At 41.7% G+C, this 21,915-nt stretch overlaps 1 protein-coding gene across 1 annotated transcript in view; it reads right to left on the bottom strand.

Annotated features, from left to right (window-relative positions):
- Window positions 1–474: 474 nt before the first annotated feature.
- PPP1R12A (protein phosphatase 1 regulatory subunit 12A) overlaps window positions 475–21,915 on the bottom strand; it is a 220,682-nt gene continuing 199,241 nt past the window's right edge. The window contains exons 24-25 of the mRNA XM_073619994.1: window positions 19,028–19,078; window positions 475–1,703 (exon numbers count right to left, since the gene is read on the bottom strand). Coding sequence (XP_073476095.1) covers window positions 1,617–1,703; window positions 19,028–19,078 — 138 coding nt within the window. The 3' untranslated portion in view covers window positions 475–1,616. The remainder of the gene's footprint in view (window positions 1,704–19,027; window positions 19,079–21,915) is intronic.

The following is a 21,915-nucleotide window of genomic DNA, read 5'->3' as shown; positions in this document are numbered from 1 at the left end:
GACCTCTTCTTGTAAATTAAAGGGGTACAAATTCACATTTAATATAGTATACATTATAGTCAACAATACAATAGCTGCTGAAAGCTTTACAATTTACAACTTTGTTTTAATGACCAAGCTGTTTTCAGTGGATTAGATAATTAATGTGCCATTGTTACGCTGTCATTCTCATAGGTCAGTGAAAATATAAAAGCTTTAAAAAAAAAAAAAGTAAGGAAAAAAAAAAAAAAAAAAAAAAAAAAAAAAAGCAGCAACTCTCACTTAGCTGTATACACATACATATTTATAATATTTGTTACTTTCTGCAAAAAGGCCACTGAAATGTAGAAAATAGATATGACGGTGGTATTAAATTACATGCCTTCTGACATGGTAACAGTGCATTTACACAAGAGAGTGCATGTTAGAATTCTAAGTGACTTCACTCTGACTAGCACAAATGATATTGACAGCACTCAAAAGAAACATGAAATGTAGTGAAATAATAACAGTTTTAATAGTTGTGACTTAAAATGAAAAATAACAAAATCAGAATATTTTACAGTTATAACTAAAGTCACGCCTCCATAAAATAGACAATATACCATAAAATGACCAAACTTTATTAAGATCACTTACTACTTAGGAATAATCTAACCTTGAGTAACAGACATTGCGGACAAGGAGGTGGATCTGAGCATGCCACACAGTGGTTTTGGAACGATACAGCTTCTCCATATATACCAATATATAGATATAAGCTAGCATATCTATATACCTTTGTATATACACGCACACAAATATATACACATGCAAAAAAAAAAAAAAAAAAAATCAGTATCTGCTAAAAATGAGTGTGGAGGCCATAGTACTGAACATCTCATTCAAACCTTATAAAAGTGATGGATAGAAAGGAAAGGTTTTACCTTCTTTTCCAGAGCTTAGCTTAGCACAGGTGGTAAATGCAATTTCCCCACTAATGTCTGAGTAGTCAAATAAGTCATTAAAAGTGATTTCCTAATGATCAAACTTGTATATTTTGTAAACCTATACATTATGCCTGGTCAACCTGTAACTTTTTCTGTTGCTGACATCACAGTAAGCTGTCAGTACAACATCAGCATGATCATTACAGGCTACATACAGTACTTCTTCAATAAGAGGTCTACAAACTATATAAAGGAACTGCTGGCACTCACCGACTTAAAATTTCAAGAGATTATTATATAAAAGTAAAAATAAAGTGAACTGAAAGATTTCATGTGTGGCACAACATAAACTGTGTGGTAACTTGTCTGTGGTAGCAGAAAGCTTTTTGATAGCAAAAAGGCATATGTACAACTAAGGCTTACTGGTTAAATATAGGAGGCTTCTGGCCTTGAACACTTTTCTTGCACTTTGTAACTGTAAACAAGAATTCATAGTCACTTTCTCTCCTCAGCAGCCGCACTTTAATACAAAATCTTTTTTGTACAAAAAATGAAGAAAAAAAAAAAAAAAGGAGGGAGTTTGGCAGGATTTCTGAAAGTTAGTTGCCAAGGAATTTTCCCCCATGTATCCAGTGACTGCCACGTTATGGTCCACTGGAGTTACATATGTGCAATGCCATTAAACTGCTGCTGTGGTAAAACCATTTTCTATTTGGAAAGCTTGCTTATAACTCTGATTAAGGCTCCATTTTCATCTTTTAGCCTCTGGTTGTCTGCTTTCAGGTCAGGTAACATCTGTTTGGAGAAAGAAAAAAGGATTGGTGAATATATTAATTGAAAATCACTTTGAAGTATCAAATCTAAACAGCCAAATGTACAGTCTTTCAAGTTCCCAGGTAGCGGGGCAATTTAGCAAAAACTGTGCATGAAATCCTATACTATGGAACTGTGTATTTGCAGGGAGGAATACCTGCATATAGAATTAAAATTAAACCATATTGTCACTTTAGGACATAATCAATAGTACTGCAATGCAGTGTCCGGTAGTAGGAAAATAAACATGTAGACAGGAGGAGGATACTACAAATCCCTCCATTTATGGATAACATGATAAAATGTAACCTTTTTTAAGCTCAGGAAAAGCTGTACATGATATCAGGTGATAAAACTAGATGGTGTTAATGCACAGAAACATTTCCACAACCATTAGCATCAAGCCTTATAATACATGCTTAAAGCCTTATATCCCCTTCCAAAAGAAAATATAATATTCATCCAGTCATGCGGAGTTGGGTTTTGCCCAAACGGGGATAGACTTTTGGCCAGTTCCTGCTGAATCATCCAAAATGCATTCTATGGGTGGCCCTGTTGGAGCCACCAAGCTTGACAAAGGTCTATTTTCAATCGATCTTTGTTGAAGGAGCGAAGGAAATCCAGTCACTGTGTCTTCTGACAGAGGTGCCTGCTGTCAGAACATAACTAGCACTGCAGATTAGACCATCTTTTCTGTTTGAGTGATAAGCGAATGATTTCCCTCATTCAGCCAGCATGGCTGAACAAGTCATCCTAATGTGTATGGTCAGCCCAAAGGGTTTGTAAACCCTCGTTTAAAAAAAAAAAAAAAAAAAAAAAAAAAAACCATGTCATACTTGCCTTCACTGTGCAGTTCATTTTGCACAGAGTGGCCCCGGTCCTCCTCTTCTGGGGTCCCACAGCGGCGCCGGTGGCTCCTCCCCGCATCAAGTGTCCACATTGGAGAAGCTCTCTCCTTGGTGGACATCCCGTGAGGGCGCGCCCCCGAGTCCCGCCATCTGTGTCCATTCACACAGAATGCAGGACTTGGCTCCACCCCCCGCCATTAGATTTGATTGACAGCAGCAGGAGCCAATGGCTGTGCTGCTATCAATCTATCCAATCAGGACACGAGACACCAGCTAGATCTGGTGTGCTTGTTCCCGACCAGAGAAAAATCGTGGTCAAGTAAAAAACAGGGGATCGGGGGGGGGGGGGGGGGGGGGTTGCAGCACCACAGAAGGTTTTTCACCTTAATGCATTAGAACAGAAAAATTAGAATGCTTTACGGTGAAAAACCATGCGGGTTACAACCCCTTAAACCAGTTCCCTACTGCAGTATAGTAAAATGATGGCGGCAGGAACCCTACATTCCTCCGGGCGGGCGTCATATGACGTCCTCGGCTTCCCGGCATTGTGAAGAGCGCGCCGCATCACTGGAGACCCGATGCATGTGCCCGGGCACCCGCAGGGACGTGGATCGTCCTGTCAGGGGAGAGAACTGATCGTATGTTCCTTGTACAGAGGAACAACGATCGGTCTCCTCCCCTCATCAGTCCCCCCCCCCCCATTTAGAATCATTCCCTAGGACACAAATTTAACCCCTTCAGCGCCCCCTAGTGTTAACCCCTTCCCTGCCAGACACATTTATACAGTAATCAGTGAATTTTTATAGCACTGGTCGCTTTATAAATGTCAATAGTCCCAAAATAGTGTCAAGTGTCCAATCTGTCTGCCGCAAAGTCACGATAAAAATCACAGATCGCTGCCATTAGTAGTAAAGAAAAATAAAAATAAAAATGACAAAGCTACCCCCTATTTTGTAGACACTATAACTTTTGCGCAAACCAATCAATATACGCTTATTGGAATTTTTTTTTTTACCAAAAATATGTAGAAGAATACACATTGGCCTAAACGGAGGGAAAAAATTGTTTTTTTTTTAAAATTGGGATATTTATTATAGCAAAAAGTAATAGTGTTTTTTTTTTTTTTTTAAATTGTCACTTTTTTTGTTTATAGCGCAAAAAATAAAAACGCAGAGGTGATCAAATACCACCAAAAGAAAGCTCTAGTTGGGGGAGGGGGGAGAGAGAACAAAATTTAATTTGGGTACGTTGCATGACCACGCAATTGTCAAAGTGTGACAGCGCTGAAAGCTGAAAATTGGCTTGGACAGGAAGGGGTGAAAATGCCCTGTATAGAAGTAGTGAAAGGCCGTTAACCTTTCTGAACATGTTACACCCATATTTAGGGTGTTACATTTTACATGTTCAGAACGCACCCACTCTACCCCCAAAGCCCGTGACAGTGGGTGGCGGGATCCTCTCCCTGAACCCGCTGTCACAATTTGCAAACCATGAGTGTGTGCGGGGCTCCACACACATGGCCACATCATTCAGTTTTCTGTGAATGAAGAGACTACAAGCACTGTCAGCCATTGCAGCTAACAACTTGCGAGGGTTGCTGCAGATAAGCTTGTACAACTTGCGTAGGAGTATTTGTTTCATATCTGTGCATCACCTTAAGTGAGTAACTTCACTGGGTATATGTAAGGATTTACAATCACTTTAAATATCGATTATAGTGGAAGTTCCCTTAAAACTCAATATCAGGTAAATATATAATCCCCAACTAATGCCATTATGAATTCAATAAGAGGAAATAAAAAAAAAAAAAAACAGAATGTTTTTTTTTTTTTAATGCAACTAGTATAAACCCCTTAATATGTCTTGATACTCAGCCTTCTGTAATCCTCTGTACAGCAGCACTCAAACTAGTTTGAGGGAAGGTCTGCACACCGAGACACCAAGGTCTGAAGCAATGCAGTTTTGTGCCCAGTGACCATACCGAAAAAAAGAAGAGAGCAGACGGAGCAGTGTTTCTTTTAGAACACACCTCAATATGCTGTTCATTCTTCCAAACCTCAATCTGTCGCCACTAAAACATTTTAACATCAGCTTAAACATGAACACTTGGGCTCCAAATCTAGGTTATAAGTCTCAACTTCTAAACCTCCACCATTTAGCTCAACTGTACCCAATAACTGGGTCAGTCACTCAGTCTATCAGTTTTAATTCAAATCTTTGTATCCACCTCCCATCCCCAAATACTCAAGCCATTCTTCCTCTAAATTTTCATCACTTGTCTATAAAAACTTTGGGTGCTCTCAGGACAGATGCATTATATTGACATTAACACAAGGAGCGAAGACAGCCTTCTGAGTTCTTAGTCGAGGGCAAGAAAGGCATATTTCCAACTGTGTGCAGTTTAAAGGATAAAGTGGTAGGTGCTCTGCCTGGGACAAAAAGATCTCTGGTAACTAGATTTTGTGGGGGGTTTTTTACCCTATTTTTGTGGCAACACCACAGCATCTCATTGCAAATGAATTTACATGGGTTAAAAAAAAAAAAAAGTAAAGTTACAGGGATGAGGGCAGCTGGGCAGGACTGGCAATAGAGGTCAAGTGCCAGCAGCAGGACCTCGTTGTGCACACAAGAGATTTAGCTTCATTTTACCCAATGCATGGACAAACTATATAGTATATACTCAAGTATAGGTTAATCCGAGTATAAGTCGAGGCCCCTAATTTACCACAAAAAACTGGGAAAAACGTATTGACCCGCGTATAAGGCGAGGGTGAGAACTGCAGCAGCTACTGTAAGTGGAAAAACAGGGTCAACAATGCCCATCTGCAGCTGCATGCCTCCATGTGTCCTGTTCATGTGTCCTGTTCATGTGTCCTGTTCATGTGTCCTGTTCATGTGTCCTGTTCATGTGTCCTGTTCATGTGTCCTGTTCATGTGTCCTGTTCATGTGTCCTGTTCATGTGTCCTGTTCATGTGTCCTGTTCATGTGTCCTGTTCATGTGTCCTGTTCATGTGTCCTGTGCATGTGTCCTGTGCATGTGTCCTGTGCATGTGTCCTGTGCATGTGTCCTGTGCATGTGACCCTGTGTATGTGTGTGTCCTGTGCATGTGACCCTGTGTATGTGTGTATCCTGTGAATGTGACCCTCTGTATGTGTGTGTCCTGTGCATGTGTGTGTCCTGTGCATGTGTGTGTCCTGTGCATGTGTCCCTGTGTATGTGTGCAACCTCCCTGTGTCCTGTGCATGTGACCCTGTGTATGTGTGTGTCCTGTGCATGTGACCCTGTGTATGTGTGTGTCCTGTGCATGTGTCCCTGTGTATGTGTGCAACCTCCCTGTGTCCTGTGCATGTGACCCTGTGTATGTGTGCATCCTGTGTCCTGTGCATGTGTCCCTGTGTATATCCTACCTGTGTCCTGTGCATGTGTCCCTGTGTATGTGTGCATCCTACCTATGCATGTGTCCGTGTGTATGTGTGCATCCTACCTGTGTCCTGTGCATGTGACCCTGTGTATATGTGTGCATCCTACCTGTGTCCTGTGCATGTGTCCCTGTGTATGTGTGCATCCTACCTGTGTCCTGTGCATGTGTCCCTGTGTATGTGTGCATCCTACCTGTGTCCCTGTGCATGTGTCCCTGTGTATGTGTGCATCCTACCTATGCATGTGTCCATGTGTATGTGTGCATCCTACCTATGCATGTGTCCATGTGTATGTGTGCATCCTACCTGTGTCCTGTGCATGTGTCCCTGTGTATGTGTGCATCCTACCTATGCATGTGTCCGTGTGTATGTGCGCATCCTACCTGTGCATGTGTCCCTGTGCATGTGTCCCTGTGCATGTGTGCATCCTACCCATGTCCTGTGCATGCCTCTGTGTGGCGATCTCCATCCTCCGCGTGCCGCTCTGCACCAATCAGCGTGTGATAATACCATTCGGCGGCCATTCTACTGTTCAAAAGTCGCGTCTCCTCCTCGTCTGTGATAGGCAGAGCACTCCATTTCCCAGCAGTCAGCCTATCACGGACATTCTCTCATCCTCATACCACGGACAAGGATGAGAGAATGTCCGTGATAGGCTGTACACTGGCTGCTGGGAAATGGAGTTTTCTGCCTATCACAGACGAGGAAGAGGCGCGGTTTTGAACAGTGGAATGGCCGCCGAATCGTATTATCACACGCTGGCCGCCGTCTGTCTGCATGACACGCTGATCATGTAGGCAGACGGCGGTGACTCAAGTATAAGTCGAGGGAGGCATTTTCAGCCTAAAAAATAGGGCTGAAAATCTCGACTTATACTCGAGTATATACGGTATTGGAGAGCCCTAATAGCATATCATACTTAACCACTCAAGGACCAGGCTTTTTCTGGCACTTTGTTTACATTTAAATCTTTTTTTTGCTAGAAAATTACTTGGAAGCCCCAAACATTATATATTTTTTTAAAAAAGCAGAGGCCCTAAAGTATAAATTGGTGGGTTTTGCAATTTTTGTATGTCACACAGCATTTTGCGCAGTGGTTTTTCAAAATGCAAGTTTTTGAAGGAAAAAAAACATTTTTGAATTGTATTACAAAAAAACAAAATCTAACCCAATTTTTTTTGTAAAATATAAAAGATGTTACATTGAGTAAATACCAAACATGTCATGCTTTAAAAATGTGCATGCCTGTGCAGAGGTGACAAACTACATCAATTTTGCTATCCACAGGCGATGCTGTGCGGGACTAAAGCATGCGTTCGCCTTTGTGCACAAGCACGGGGAGGGCAGGGGCACTTTTTTTTATTTTCTTTACAATGATGTTATAATTTTTTATCACTTTTATTGCTGTCACGAGGAATGTAAACATCCTTGTGACAGCAATAGGCATGTGACAGGTACTCTTTTTGGAGTGATCTGGGATCAATAAGTCCCCCAAATCCCTCCTCTGCACTAAAAACATTCAAAACACCAAGATCTGTGTTTTTTAATCCATTTGATTTTTTGAAAATGATGCCGATGGAATCCGGGTAAACCGGAAGTGAGGTCATGTCATGGCTTCTGCATTACCATAGCGGAGACCGGATTAAAGTCGATCCCAGCTGTCTATGGGTGTCTGACTAGCCAGCAATAGCTGCAGGCATCATCCCGGTACAACAACCTGAAGACCAATGATGTACCAGGTATGTAACTAGGCGGCAAGTGGTTAAGCCGGCGATGGATGTTTTCGTGTTTTTTCTTAGTGTAATCAAAGCTTGGCCAGTCCCTGCTAAAGTATACATTATATGGGAGCACTGCTGTTCCGAGAAGCGTGATCGCTAATTTTTTTTTTTTTTTTTTTTAGACAGCTGGAACATAGAGGCAGTGTCACATATGAGACGCATACACTCACCGGCCACTTTATTATTAGGTACACCTGTTCAATTGCTTGGTAACACAAATTGCTAATCAGTTAATCACATACCAGCAACTCAATACATTTAGGCATCTAGATGTGGTGAAGATGACCTGCTGAAGGGGATTTAATGGACTGTGAATGTGGCATGGTTGTTGGTGCCAGACAGGATGGTCTGAGTATTTCAAAAATTGCTGATCTACTGGGATTTTCATGCACAACCATCATTCAGATAATAGGGTCAGAGTTTGGTGCAAACATGAAAGCATGGATCCATCCTGCCTTGTATCAACGGTTCAGGCAGGTGGTGGTGGTGTAATGGTGCGGGGGATATTTTCTTTTTTTTTCTCTTTTACTACATCCCCCCCCCCCTTTTTTTTTGCAATATTTAACACACTGTGGCCACAGCAATACAGTGAACTACTCTGGAGAAGTGATCAGGGTTTTTTTATTTTTGTTTTTTTTTTTAACACATTATGATAACTTATACCAGTGAATTTCATTGGTATAAGCAACCATTTTTACTGAATGAAATTGATTCGTTCAGTGTGTGTTGTGATTAGCCACAGCTAACCACATGGTACAGATGGGCTGTGATTGGCCCCATCCGTACCATGCGATCACTGACCAAACACAGCTAGAAGTATCAGGCATTGTATAACTAATCAATCTGCGCAATCCAATAATATGTCAATCAAATGAACTATAAAGGTTGCTAGTCAACACCCATAAGTGAATCTAACCTTATTAACCACTAGAGGACCAGCCGCCGCAATTATACTGCAGTAGGTTGGCTCCCCTGGGCAAATCGCCATAGCTGTATGTCGGCCGCTTTAAGATCACTAGGGGCCGTCCGCAGCGCGACGACAGACAGATCTCCGTTCTGTCAGGAGAGAGGAGACAGATCTGTTGTTCATATTAAGTAACAGCGATTGGTCTCCTCCTCCAGGCAGTCACAGTCCCATCCTCCCCAGTTAGAATCACTCCCTAGGACACACATTTAATCCCTTGATCACCCCCAGTGTTAACCCATTCCCTGCTAATGACATTTATACAGTAATCAGTGGCTATTTTTAGCTCTGATTGTTGTATAAATGACAATGCCCCCCCCCCAAAAAAAGTGTCAAAAGTGTCCGATCTGTCCGCTGCAGTGTCACAGTGCCGCTAATAATCACAGATCGCCGTCATTACTAGTAAAAAAAAAAAAAAAAAAAAGCAATAAAAATGCCATAGATATATCCCCTATTTTGTAGACGCTACAACTATTTTTTCAGCAAACCAATCACTATACGCTTGTTGCAATTTTTTTGACCAAAAATGTGTAGAAGAATACATATCGTCCTGCACCGAGGAAGAAATGTTTTTTTTTTTTTACATTTTTTTGGGGGGATATTATAGAAAATCGTAAAAAACATTGCTTTTTTTTTCAAAATTGTCACTCTCTTTGTTTATAGCGCAAAAAATAAAAACCGCAGAGGTGATCAAATACCACCAAAAGAAAGCTATATTTGCGGGAAAAAAAGGACGTCAATTTTGTTTGGGTACAGTGTCGCACAACCGTGCAATTGTAAGTTAAAGTGACGCAGTGACGCATCGCAAAAAATGGCCTGTCAATCCTTCCGGGGCTGAAGTGGTTAAACTGATATATTCCAACAAAATGATGTAGCGCAACTTACAAAAAATAAACACAACATAATAAATGTGCAAAAAAATATATATGTGTGGAAAAAAAAAGTCCAATAAATATCCAAATGTTTCAAAGGAAAAAAACTATCCAAATTGAATCCACTCCAATCACCAATATGACATGGAGATCTAGTGCTCTCCGTTTAAAACTTCAATTTATTTAAAAAAGGTAAAGTATTGCACTTACAAAAATGGCACTATAGGCAGTGCCAACCATGAACCGCGTGTGTCTGTCGCATACAAGGATCCTTAGATGCAGAGATGATCGCAGGATGACATCATATACGTGAGCTCTCGTCCTAAGTTTTAAACGGAGAGCACTGGATCTGTGTGCTTTTTCTTCCTGCATTTATGCTGTGAGGATTGGAAATCTATCAATCCATCCATTCGAGTAAGAGGCATTTGAAGCAGTAGCTGTTTGTGTTCATCCCCAGAGATGGAAAAACCTGTGGTGAGACCTACTGGTAATACAGGGGTCGGGGCTGTGAGGTGAGAGGCTCATCTACAAGGGTGGAGGATTCACACGTCGCATTACATGTCACATTGGTGATTGTAGTGGATTCAAATTGGATATGATTTTTCCTTTGAAACTTTTGGATAATAGACTATTTTTTTGCGCACACATTGTTTGCACAATTGTTTGCCCTTTTATCATATTGTGGTTATTTTGTTGCACTACATCATTTTTTTGAATATATGAAAATATAAGGAAATAGCCACAGCTGATCACATGGTACAGATGGGCTGTGTACTATGTGATTACTGACCAACCACAGCTAAAAGTATCGGCAGCAAGCCGGCACACTGCGTCACAGCCGGTGGCAGATTGAGCCACACACGAGGCGCATTTTGGGAGGATGTCATATGACGTTCACCCGGAACGACAAATGCCCCACCCAGCCTATTGTCAATTGGGGTTCAAAATAAACAACTTCCATATAAATATTAAAAAAAAAAAAAAAAGCACAGGATATACGTATCCCAGGCAGAGCTACCAGCCCATCCGCTAAAATGCGGCTGACAACTGTTCTTGCCCAACACAGTAGGTTTGGTTGTGTTATGCATCGCCCAGACTGACATCTAAGGTGTGCGGTCCGGTTTCCGATAAAAGTGGTCTCTGCGGCAGATTTGCCACGAGATCACTTTTAACCACTTGCCTACCAGGCACGAACACCCCCTTCCTGCCCAAGCCATTTTTCAGTGCTGTCGCATTTTGAATGACAATTGCACGGTCATGCAACGCTGTATCCAAATGAAATTTTTATCATTTTTTCCCACAAATAGAGCTTTCTTTTGGTGGTATTTGATCACCTCTGGGATTTTTACTTCTTGCACTATAAACAAAAGAATAGTGACAAGTTTGAAAAAAAAAAAAAAATACTTTACGTTTTGCTATAATAAATATCCAATTTTTTTTTTTAAACAAATTTTTTCCTCAGTTTAGGCCGATACGTATTCTTCTACATATTTTTGGTTAAAAAAAAAAAAAAAAAAAAATATTCACAATAAGCATATAGCGATTGGTTTGCACAAAAGTTTTAGCGTCTACAAAATAGGGGATAGATTTATAGCATTTTTATTATTTTTTTTTTTTACTAGTAATGGCGTCGATTTGCGATTTTTATCGTGACTGCGATATTGCGGTGAACATATCGGACACTTATGGGACCATTCACATTTATACAGCGATCCATGCTATGAAAAAGCATTGATTACTGTGTAAATGTGACCGGCAGGGACAGGGTTAACACTAGGGGGTGATCGAGGGGTTAAATGTGTTTCCTGGGAGTGATTCTAACTGTGGGGGGAGGGAACTCACCGAAGGGGAAGAGACCGATCGGTGTCCCTATGTACAAGGGTCACACCATGGGTCTCCTCTCCTCTGACAGGACGTGGATCTGTGTGTTTATACACACAGATCAACGGTCCTGCTCAGTTACTGGGCAATCGCGGGTCCAGCACCCCCTTGTGGCCCGAGAAGGAAATCACGTCATATGACGGTGGCCTAGAACAGAAGCTGCTTCGTCCCGCCGTCATATGACAGTGGGTGGGCGGGAAGTGGTTAATCGGCGGCAGGAAAGGGGCCCTCCCGACGCTCTACGGTGCCCTCTGCCGCTTACCGGAGCCGTCGAATCGATCATGTCCTCTTCCTGGCTTGGTATGGAGACAAGTGAGGGGAAGATGGCCTCAAAACAAGCAACCTGTAGAATTTTTTTAAACGTCACTTATGGAGAAGATTAAGGGTAAAAGTTTGTCGCCATTTCACGAGCAGGCGCAATTTTGAAGTGTGACACGTTGGCTATCAATTTACTCAGCGTAACATTATCTAAAAAAAAAAAAATTGGGCTAACTTTACTCTTATCTTATTTTTTAATTCAAAAAAAGTATTTTTTCCAAAAAAAAAGTGCGCTTGTAAGACCGCTGCGCAAATACGGTGTGACAGAAAGTATTGCAACGGCCGCCATTTTATTCTCTAGGGTGTTAGAAAAAGAATGTGTAATGTTTGGGGGTTCTAGCAAAAAAAACTGTTTTTAACTTGTAAACAAATCTCAGAAAGAGGCTCGGTCCTTAAGTGTTTAAAGTGGTTGTAAACCTAGTTACACCACTTTAAGGCTTACCTGTAGGTACTGGAAATATCTCCTAAACCTGCACGGTTTAGGAGATATTTACCATATACTATTGCGCCGACATCATGTGCACTGAAGAAAGGACAAGAAGAGATCGTTTCTAAGGGGCTTGTGCAGTGACTGGCGGCTTTTGCGCACATGTGCGGGAGTGACGTCACACGACTCCGGCAAGTCACAGAGCCAGAATCTACAGGCCCGGATAGTAGGGGGTGAAGATGGATACAGCCACCAGCTGGGACATTGCGGGCTTTGTTTGCCGGTAACTGGCATATAATGGGCTAGTATGAGATGCATACCAGCCCATTAAGCTTTTAACTTGCAGGGTAAAAAAGAGGAAGTAAAACCCATCAGGGTTTACTTCCTCTAACTTGAGCATTTAGGAAGCGAAAGAAAAATAAAAAAAAACACAAAGCAACAGACATCTAAATGGTCAAAATACTCTATAGCAATTCTAGACCGACGTTCATTACAACAACCATACTTAATTCCTAAAACAGCTTTATTACCGAACTGTGGTTTGTCTAACAAAATCGGGCTAATTTTTTTTTTAAGATACATCTCAGAATGAGGACACCTACAAAAACACAAAGTACTATTTGCTCAAGTTTCCAGCACCCCATAGCCTGTTGTGAGTATCCTGGACACATGAAGGAGTTTTTACTTATGAAAGATAGAAGCGCACACTACGTGGTTTTTAATTTATTAAACAGTGGATTGTAAAGACATTTGTGACACTGGGCTAGATTCTGACTAGAGAGTATCTTCTTTAGAAGACTGAGGACTACATAGGATTTTGATTCAAATGAGGGGAAATGATCAATGTTGAGCGTTTGCACTGGGGATCATTACTTCAAACATTAAGCACTGCATGCAAAAAGCCACACTAATTAACAAGCAAATCCCCAGGCATACTTATGCACTAAGAGCAGATCATAGCAATGCATTGGCTCAAACAGGGCACCTGCCTGACTAGTGATAGGAGAAGGAATTACAAGTCCACAGACTGTAGCTGCCTACAGGACTCTGAGAGCTTGCCAACAACTCTGGTCAAAGCTCTGTTTTCAGCCATCAATCGTTCATTTAACTGCCTCAAAGTATGTATCTGTTTTACTTGATGGAGGTTCTGTAAATTTAAACAGACATGGAATAAGTGAAAAGTTTATAAAGAATAAACGGGAAAATCAAGGATGTATACTAATCAAAAAAAGGTTTTTTTTATACATACCATAAAATCAATTTCTTGCAGTCCCCTAAAGGACAAACCTTGTGGAAATTGGTGAAAACCTAGCTTTATACTGTTATCTACAGGAGAAATGGGTACTAGGCCCATTAACTGAAGGCCCCCTTGAGGCTATAATCCCCCGCTCACCTGACCTCACCAGCAAACCACTCAGATAGCATATGAGGGAAGGAAGCCGTGTACCTCAATGAACTCCAAGAAAAGGATTTTACACTGACTACAAAAATCATATTTTCTTTATCTGTTGAGGGACACAGTTTGATGAAACTTTTAAGTGTCCAAAAGGAGTCCAAACTGAGGAGTGGGCACATCAAATCAAAACACAGGCATAACTAGACCCCACATTATCATCTCGAAAGAAAAAAAAAAAAAGAAAAGGGAAACGAAGGCCATTAAAGGAGTTGTAAAGGCAGGCTTTTTTTATCCTAATGCATGCTATGCATTAAGAGAACGTTCTGTGTGTAGCAAACCCCTAATACTTACCTGAGCCCCCCCCTCCCTCTATCCAGCGATGTACCTCGGCTATTCTGGACTCTCCCCTCTGATTGGCTGAGACACAGTAGTGCCACTATTGGCACCCGCTGCAGTCAAAAATCAGGGGAGAGGGGGCGGGGCCGAACCAGGGCTCCGTGTCTAATGGACACACTGAGCGGCAGCTTGGCTCAGGTGTCCCCATAGCAAGCTGCTTGCTGTGGGGGGACAGGAGGGAGGGGCCAGGAGCATAGAAGAGGGACCTTAGAGGAGGAGGATTGGGGCTGCTCTGTGAAATGTTTTTTGTGTAAGGTATGTGTTATTTTTAACCGCTTCCCGAGCAGCCGCTGCAGTTATACTGCAGCAGGTTGGCTCCCCTTCGCGAGCCGCCATAGGCTCGCGGGGTAGGGATAGCAGGCGCGCCGGATGCTCGTGGCCGACTGTCGCGATGACTGCCGGCCACGAACGATCGTGAGCAGGAGACACAGAACAGGGACGAGTGTGTGTAAACACACACTTCCCTGTTCTGACAGGAGTGACAGATCGTGTGTTCCTATGAGCTAGGAACCACGATCCGTCACTTCCTCTAGTCAGTCCCCTCCCCCTTCAGTCAGAATCACTCCCAGGGAACACGGTTAACCCCTCGATCGCTTCTAGTGTTAACCCCTTCACTGCCAGTGACCAAAAATGTGTCAAAATTGTCCGACGTGTCTGCCATAATGTCGCAGTCAGGGTAAAAATCGCAGCTCGCTGCCATTACTAGTAAAATAAATTTAAAAAAAAATAATAAAAATGCTATAAATCTATCCCCTATTTTGTAGACGCTATAACTTTTGCGAAAACCAAATCAATATACGCTTATTGCGATTTTTTTTCCCAAAAATATGTAGAAGAATACATATCGGTCTAAACTGAGGAAAAAATTAGCTTTTTTTAAAAAAAAGGGGGGGGGGGATATTTATTATAGCAAAAAGCACAAAATATTGTGTTTTTTTCAAAATTGTCGCTCTTTTTGTTTATAGCGCAAAAAATAAAAACCGCAGAGGCGATCAAATACCACCAAAAGAAAGCTCCATCTGTGGGAAAAAAAGGATGTCGATTTTGTTTGGGTGCAACACCGCACGACCGCGCAATTGTCGGTAAAAGCGACGCACAGCCGATTCGCAAAAAGTACTCTGGTCAGGAAGGGGGTAAATTCTTCCTGGGATGAAGTGGTTAAAGAAAAAAAGAAAAAAGACTTCAGTATTACTTTAAATATAAGACATCAACCTTAAAGCAGAACTTTACCAATAACAACTTGATAAAAAATATTAGCAAGGAACATACATTTCACATTAATGTTTATGCTACCAAAATCAGTGTGTGCAGTAAATTGCCTCCAGCATTGTTCCTGTTTCTTTTTGCTGGAGGCCACCATTTTACTGAAGCCCAGATCCCCTGAGCAGAAGAAGATAATAAAACAGAAGTAAACCCATCGATTTAACAGTTTAAAAAAAAAGTTGCCAGGATTGCCAACTGTCAAATTTGCTTGTGTCCTCAACCAAACTGTCAAACCATCAAATGGCTGGTGTTTTAACTGATCCCATGAGCAGCCCCATGCCAGTTGCAGATCAAACAGAAGCAGCTTTCTTGGCTATAAAGGATAGAATGGTTTAATTCCACTTTAAGGCCTCTCAACAGTGCCTAAGAATGGAGAGCAACTGAGCATGTGCAGAGTAGGGTGAGTGTATTAATTTTAAACAGTATAGGCAATTATTTATAAATGTTTTACATAGCTATACTTGCAAAAGAGGCCAGCCTGAAGTGATCTAGCAGGACTTAATTTTATGACTAGTTCCACTTGAACTACTTGCGGACCGGACCGCCCGCCGTCGTTGTACGTCAGCTGTTTGAAGTGGTATCCTCTTCAACAGTGGTCGGTCAGCTTTCAGATAAAAGTGGTCTCTGCAGCGGATTTGTTGTGAGATACAGCTTACCGGAGCCGTCAGTAGTGGCGGAGACAATCGCGTCCTCTCCCCTCAACAGCCTGGAGCCAAGTGAGGGAAAGATGGACCCCACTCGGCTCCATACCATTGGATAGCAGAAGCGACATCAAACGTCACTTCCACCAAATGGTCTGATGGGGGAATTTTTTTTTTTTTTTTTGCATTTTAGTGTAATTGTGAGATCTGAGGTATTTTTGACCACAGATCTCACAATAAAGAGTTCCTCTCATGCTTTATTTTCTATTACAAGGCATGTTTACATACTTTTTTAAAAAGAATTGTGTAAAAATAATAAAGGAAAATAAATAAGGAAAAAAAATGTAAAGCGCCCCGTCCTGCCGAGCTCGTGCGCAGAAGCGAACGCATATGTAAGTAGCGCCTGCATATGAAAACGTTGTTAAAAGTACACATGTGAGGTATTGTCGCGATCGTTAGAGCGAGAGCAATACTTCTATCACTAGACCTCCTCTGTAACTCAAAATTGGTAACCTTTAGAAATTTTTAAGTGTCAAAGTTTGTCAGCATTCCACAAGCAGGGGCAATTTTAAAGCGTGACGTGTTGGGTATAAATTTACTTGGCGTAACATTATCTTTCACAAAATAAAAAAATTGGGCTAACTTTACCGCTGTCTTTTTTGTTAATTTAAAAAAAGTGTATTTTTTCCACAAAAAAACTGCGCTTGTAAGGCCGTTGCACAAATACGGTGTGACAAAGTATGGCAACGACCGCCATTTTATTCTCTAGGGTGTCTGGAAAAATATATATATAATGTTTGGGGGGTTCTAAGTAATTTTCTAGCAAAAAAAAAAAAAAGATTTTAACTTGTAAAGATCAAGTAGCTAAAACGGTGTTCCACCCGCAAATTATTATTTTTTTTTAAAGTCAGCAGCTACAAACTGTACACTTACTTGTCCAGGGAGCCACCGATGTCGGCCGCCTGAAGCCGATCTTTCCATTGGATCGGGTGCAGGCACCGCCATTCTAATTAAGGGTAACCGGCAGTGTAGCCTTGCAGGTTCACTGCCCGTTTACTACTGCGCATGCACGAGTCGCACGGCGCTTTGTGAATGGCCGTCTGTCGACTGGGGGGGGGGGGGGCCTCGCCAAAGAAGAGGCTATGACCTCCTGCGCCACAGACCAGAAGTACAGGCTGTACTTCATAAAAAAGTAAGTTACAAGAAAAAAATAAAATGAGGGTTGGAGAGGTGGTCTTTCATTTAAGACCACCTCTCAAAATTGGGTGGAACTTGGCTTTAAGGAACTTATAAATCGAATTACAGGGGACAAGGTTGCATCCTTACAGAAGAGAGACAGGCTTGATGAGGAAAAGCCCAAGAAATACTCATTGCTCTGGTGGCTTTAATAGGTAAACAATAGGGGTGCAACGGATCGGATCGTTCCTCGGATCAGGAGTCACGGTTCGGATCATTTTCGAATCAACAAAAAAAAAAAAAATCTCCCCCACTATAATAATATATTAGCAGGGTATTGGCAGAGTATTGCTAGAATATTAGCAGGGTATGGCAGAGTACTGGCACTGCTGCCATCTGATCTCTCCCCATCCACTGTACAGATCAGTACACAGAGGGGAGAGAGGAACCGGCGTCATGACATGACGCCAGTTTGTTTACAAGTGATCGCTCCGTCATTTGACGGAGCGATCACGTGGTAAACGGCCGCCGGATGTATCAAGATGGCTGCCGCTCTGGAGCTAGGCCAAAGCCGCAGCCTTTCCAATCCGAACAGGCTGAACCGTTCGGATCACAGATCGGTGACAATCCGTTGCACCCCTAGTAAACAAGGTAGTTTATTGTGCAACTCAATTGATCAAATCCACTTAGAAGTAGAAGACGTGAAACCTGGAAACCAAAGAACCTCTTTTAGGCCCTTTTGAAATCTATAACCGGGAATTGGTCAGCCCAAAAGAAGCAGCGAGCAAGAGATAAAACCTTAACAGACTTTACCATATCCAGGCAACAGAGAAAGATAACCTTGGGGTGACCTGGACCCAGACAAAGGAAAATTAACACAATATCCCCAGAAAAACTTCAGCCACTGAAATTATACATAACTATATTCCTCCTGGCTGCTCAGCACAGCCCCTCCCACAACTGGATTTCCTTGTTTGTTTCTTGCCCGGGAGAGAATGGCATTGTGCCTGCACCCACTGAGATGTCCATGTCAGTCATCCCAGGAGACAGTGTTACAATAAGGCATATTCGCAGCTCAGGATTGTGCATGCGTGCAGATGTGCCGCAGGTTTTCAGAACAGAAAACACAGTAAAGACCTGCGGCACATCTGTGCATGCACGGGGATATCCTACCCATGCGCCAAAATGTACAAAGACCGACTCTGGCATGGTTTGCATATGTGCAGGAAAGCCACTTTTGCAGCACAGTTTGGTCAGTTAATGGAGGCTGAAAAATAACAGCATATTCAACAGGTAAAAAAAAAAGTTACAGGGGGGCTTAGAAAAACAAAGACTGCCTTTTTAATGCTACTGAAAGACTGCACCATATACATATTTTTTATTTTGCCTGAAGTACCACGTTAAGAAAAGCTATTTATACAATTCAACTAACAAACTAAAAATGGTCTGCTTTTTACAAACTACAATCTACTTTTCTAACACTTGCCTGTAACTTATGAAAACCCCTTCAATGGAAGATTTCAAGTCTTACATATACTATACACTTTATGCCCCACTACCTAGTGTTGTACAATTTTAGAACAATGATCTGAACAATACATTGAAATGAAGTGCATTTAGTATGAAATTATGTTAATAATGGACTATATTGGACACCAATTTTAAAGATTTTTTAATCACTGCTTGTGGAATCATGGGGGAGGGAAAGCAAATTACTTTATTACTAAATGAAGTATCTTAACTGGGTGTACACTTGCAGTGTCGCTCTCCTCAAGTTTTCTGGCCAAGGACAGACACTACGACTTCTCACTGTTTACAGTGTATAACCATACAAACTTCAGAAATATTTATACTGAACAGAAACGTACAACAGTCTGATGAAAGTATGCTATTACTTAGACTTTTCTTTCATTCTGAATACTTACTTTAAGCTCTTCTTCCATTTCAGATATTCGTCTCTCCAAAGCTCTTCTTTCCTAAAGAGAGCAGAAGTTATACTATGTGAGTAAGTGGTCCAGATGAAGATAAAAGTATGAAACAACTCTTAACAGCTAAAGGGCTAGCTGTCTATCTTCCATTGAATAAAATATTTCTTCCAACAGCGGTAAATTCTTAGCAGAGCCACTGGTTTGTCTTGAAACGTAGGTTTGTGCTGCAAGCTTTCAGACTCATTTGGCACTAATAAACTCTGCCCCTATCTGCAAAGTTTAAAGTCTATAAAGACAATTCAAATACTGCTTTTAAAGGGATTCTAAAAAGGCAAAATTTTTTTTTTTACCTTAACGCATGCTCTCTATTAAAGTAAAAGCTTTTCAAAAGCGGCTTCCCTCAGCCTCCCCTTAAACATTTATCTCGATCCAGCGCTCTGCCTGTCTGCAGCAGCTCTTCTATCCTCTCCTTTCTCACAGGAGACTCAGAAGCAGTGGGAGCTGCTGGCTCCCACTGCTGGTAGTCAAATCTTGTGATGAGGGAGCGGGGCAGGGCCCAGCCACACTGTTTGTGTCTATGCATGCACACAGACTTGTTCAGGGTCAAGCCTGCACAAATGCTCCCACGGCAAGTGGCATGCTATGGGGACACTCGGAGAAAAGGAGGAGCCAAGATGGGCAGCCGGAGACCCCAGAAGATGACCTGGGCTGCTCTGTGCAAATCCATTGAATCCCCATACAATCAGATACAGGCTTTTGAATTGAGTGCTTTTAACAAGCCAGAAGGCCCCTATATTCTTTAGTCCATTAGACGCAGGACCTATGGTTGCCAAAAAGTAACTGTCAGAAAGTCAAATTTTGATTCATCTGACCACACAACAGTTTTCCACTTTGCAAGAGACAATTTTAAATATACACACTCATATACCCACAGTTGATCCAGAGGAAGGTGAAAAACCCCAGCAAAGCATGATCCAATTTGCTACAGCAGGGGAAAAAAAATCCTTCATTAGTACCCAGTTATATTATGTTCATTTAGGAAAGAATCCAGGCCTTTTTTAAAGCAATCTACTGAGGTGACCAGAACCATCTCTGGAGGGAATAAAAGTTATCTTGCGCAATGGTGAATCAACACTCAACTCAAACGCTGAGTGCTGATTCACCACTGCGCAAGATCACTTTATTATTTTCACTTTGTGTATTGTGAACACGAATTAGGTTTTGCGGCAGGTCTACCTTTATTTGGCACTTTATCTTGTTCACCTTGAACACTCACTTATTTCACTTGCATATCACTTGCTCATTTTGTGTTACACATTTTTTTTCATATTTTTTTTCCTTTTTTCTGTGGCATATTCTTTTTTTTTTTTTACATATTTTTTTACATCTCTGGAGGGAGTCTATTCTACATTTTTACAGCTTACTGTGAATAAACCTTTCCATATTTGGAGATTAAATCTTTTTTCCTCTAGACGTAAAGAGTTCCCCCTTGTTCTCTGTGATGACTTTAAAGTGAATAACTCAACACCAAGTTCACTATATGTACCCCTTATGTATTTGTACATGTTGATCTTATCCCCCCTTAATCTCTTCTCAAGAGAGAATACATTCAGTTCCTCTAATCTTTCCTCATAGCTGAGTTCCTCCATGCCTCTTATCAGTTTGGTTGCCCTTCTCAGCACTTTCTCGAGTTCCCCGATATCCTTTTTGAGAACTGGTGCCCAAAACCGAACTGCGTATTCCAGATGAGGTCTTAATGATTTGTACAGGGGCAAAATCTCTCACTCTGGAGTTCACGCCTCTTAATAGAAGAAAACATTTTGCGTGCTTTGGAAACTGCGGCTTATGATCTACCAAAACCCCCAGATCCTTCGCCACTATGGATTCCCCCCAGTTGTACTCCCCCTAGTATGTATGATGCATGCATATTTTTAGCCCTCAATTGCATAACTTTACATTTAGCAACAATAAACATTTGCCACATTTTTATGGCCCGGTGGGAGGAGGATGTCGTCTATGCCCTCGATCCCCCGGAGTTAGCTCTCTGGGCGAGGTACATAGACGACATCCTCCTCCTCTGGAGAGGGAGCGTGGATACCTTACATGCCTTTTTGAAGAAACTCAATGATAATAAGATTGGGATTGAACTAAAATATGAGATCAGTGCTTCATCTATCCATTTTTTGGATCTAGAAATAATGGTAGTTAATGATCATCTAGAGACCAAAACATTTTTTAAACCAACCGACCGGAATGGTTACATTCCGGTCGATAGTTGCCACCACGCCACGTGGCTGAAATCGGTGCCACGTAGCCAATTCACACGGATTAGACGCAACTGTAGCAACCTTACTGAGTACTTCCAACAGACACAAATTTTAAGGTCCAGGTTCATCGATAAGGGCTACGACCCCGGAGATGTGGACAGTGAAATTATGAACATCGCTCAGATTAATAGGGAATCTTTATTGATGGGACACCCCAAAAACAACTCTGATAATAAACACAAATGGTCCTTGCTGACTAATTTCTCCATACAACATAAACAGATCAAAGCAATCCTTGCTAGACACTGGAAAGTTCTTAAGAATGACCCAATATTGGGTCCGGTCCTCCCTGAACGAAGTGGTATTATTTTTAAAGGGGCTCCTTCCATTAGAGGCCAAATCGCCGCTAATGTTATCGATCCCCCTCCGATTCGTTCATTTTTTCACAATATGAAGGGCTTTTTCCCTTGTAAACGTTGTAACGTATGTCTGCACAACATCAATGGACGCAGACGAACGGAGACATTCACCTCCACCTTTACGGGGAGGGAATACCAGATAAAACATTTCTTGACATGTGAGACCAGATATGTGGTCTATTTGATCACATGTCCCTGC

This window comes from Aquarana catesbeiana, linkage group LG03 (genome assembly GCF_042186555.1).
Source record: "Aquarana catesbeiana isolate 2022-GZ linkage group LG03, ASM4218655v1, whole genome shotgun sequence".
Lineage (NCBI taxonomy): Eukaryota > Metazoa > Chordata > Amphibia > Anura > Ranidae > Aquarana > Aquarana catesbeiana.
This window is presented reverse-complemented; position numbering and strand designations above follow the sequence as displayed.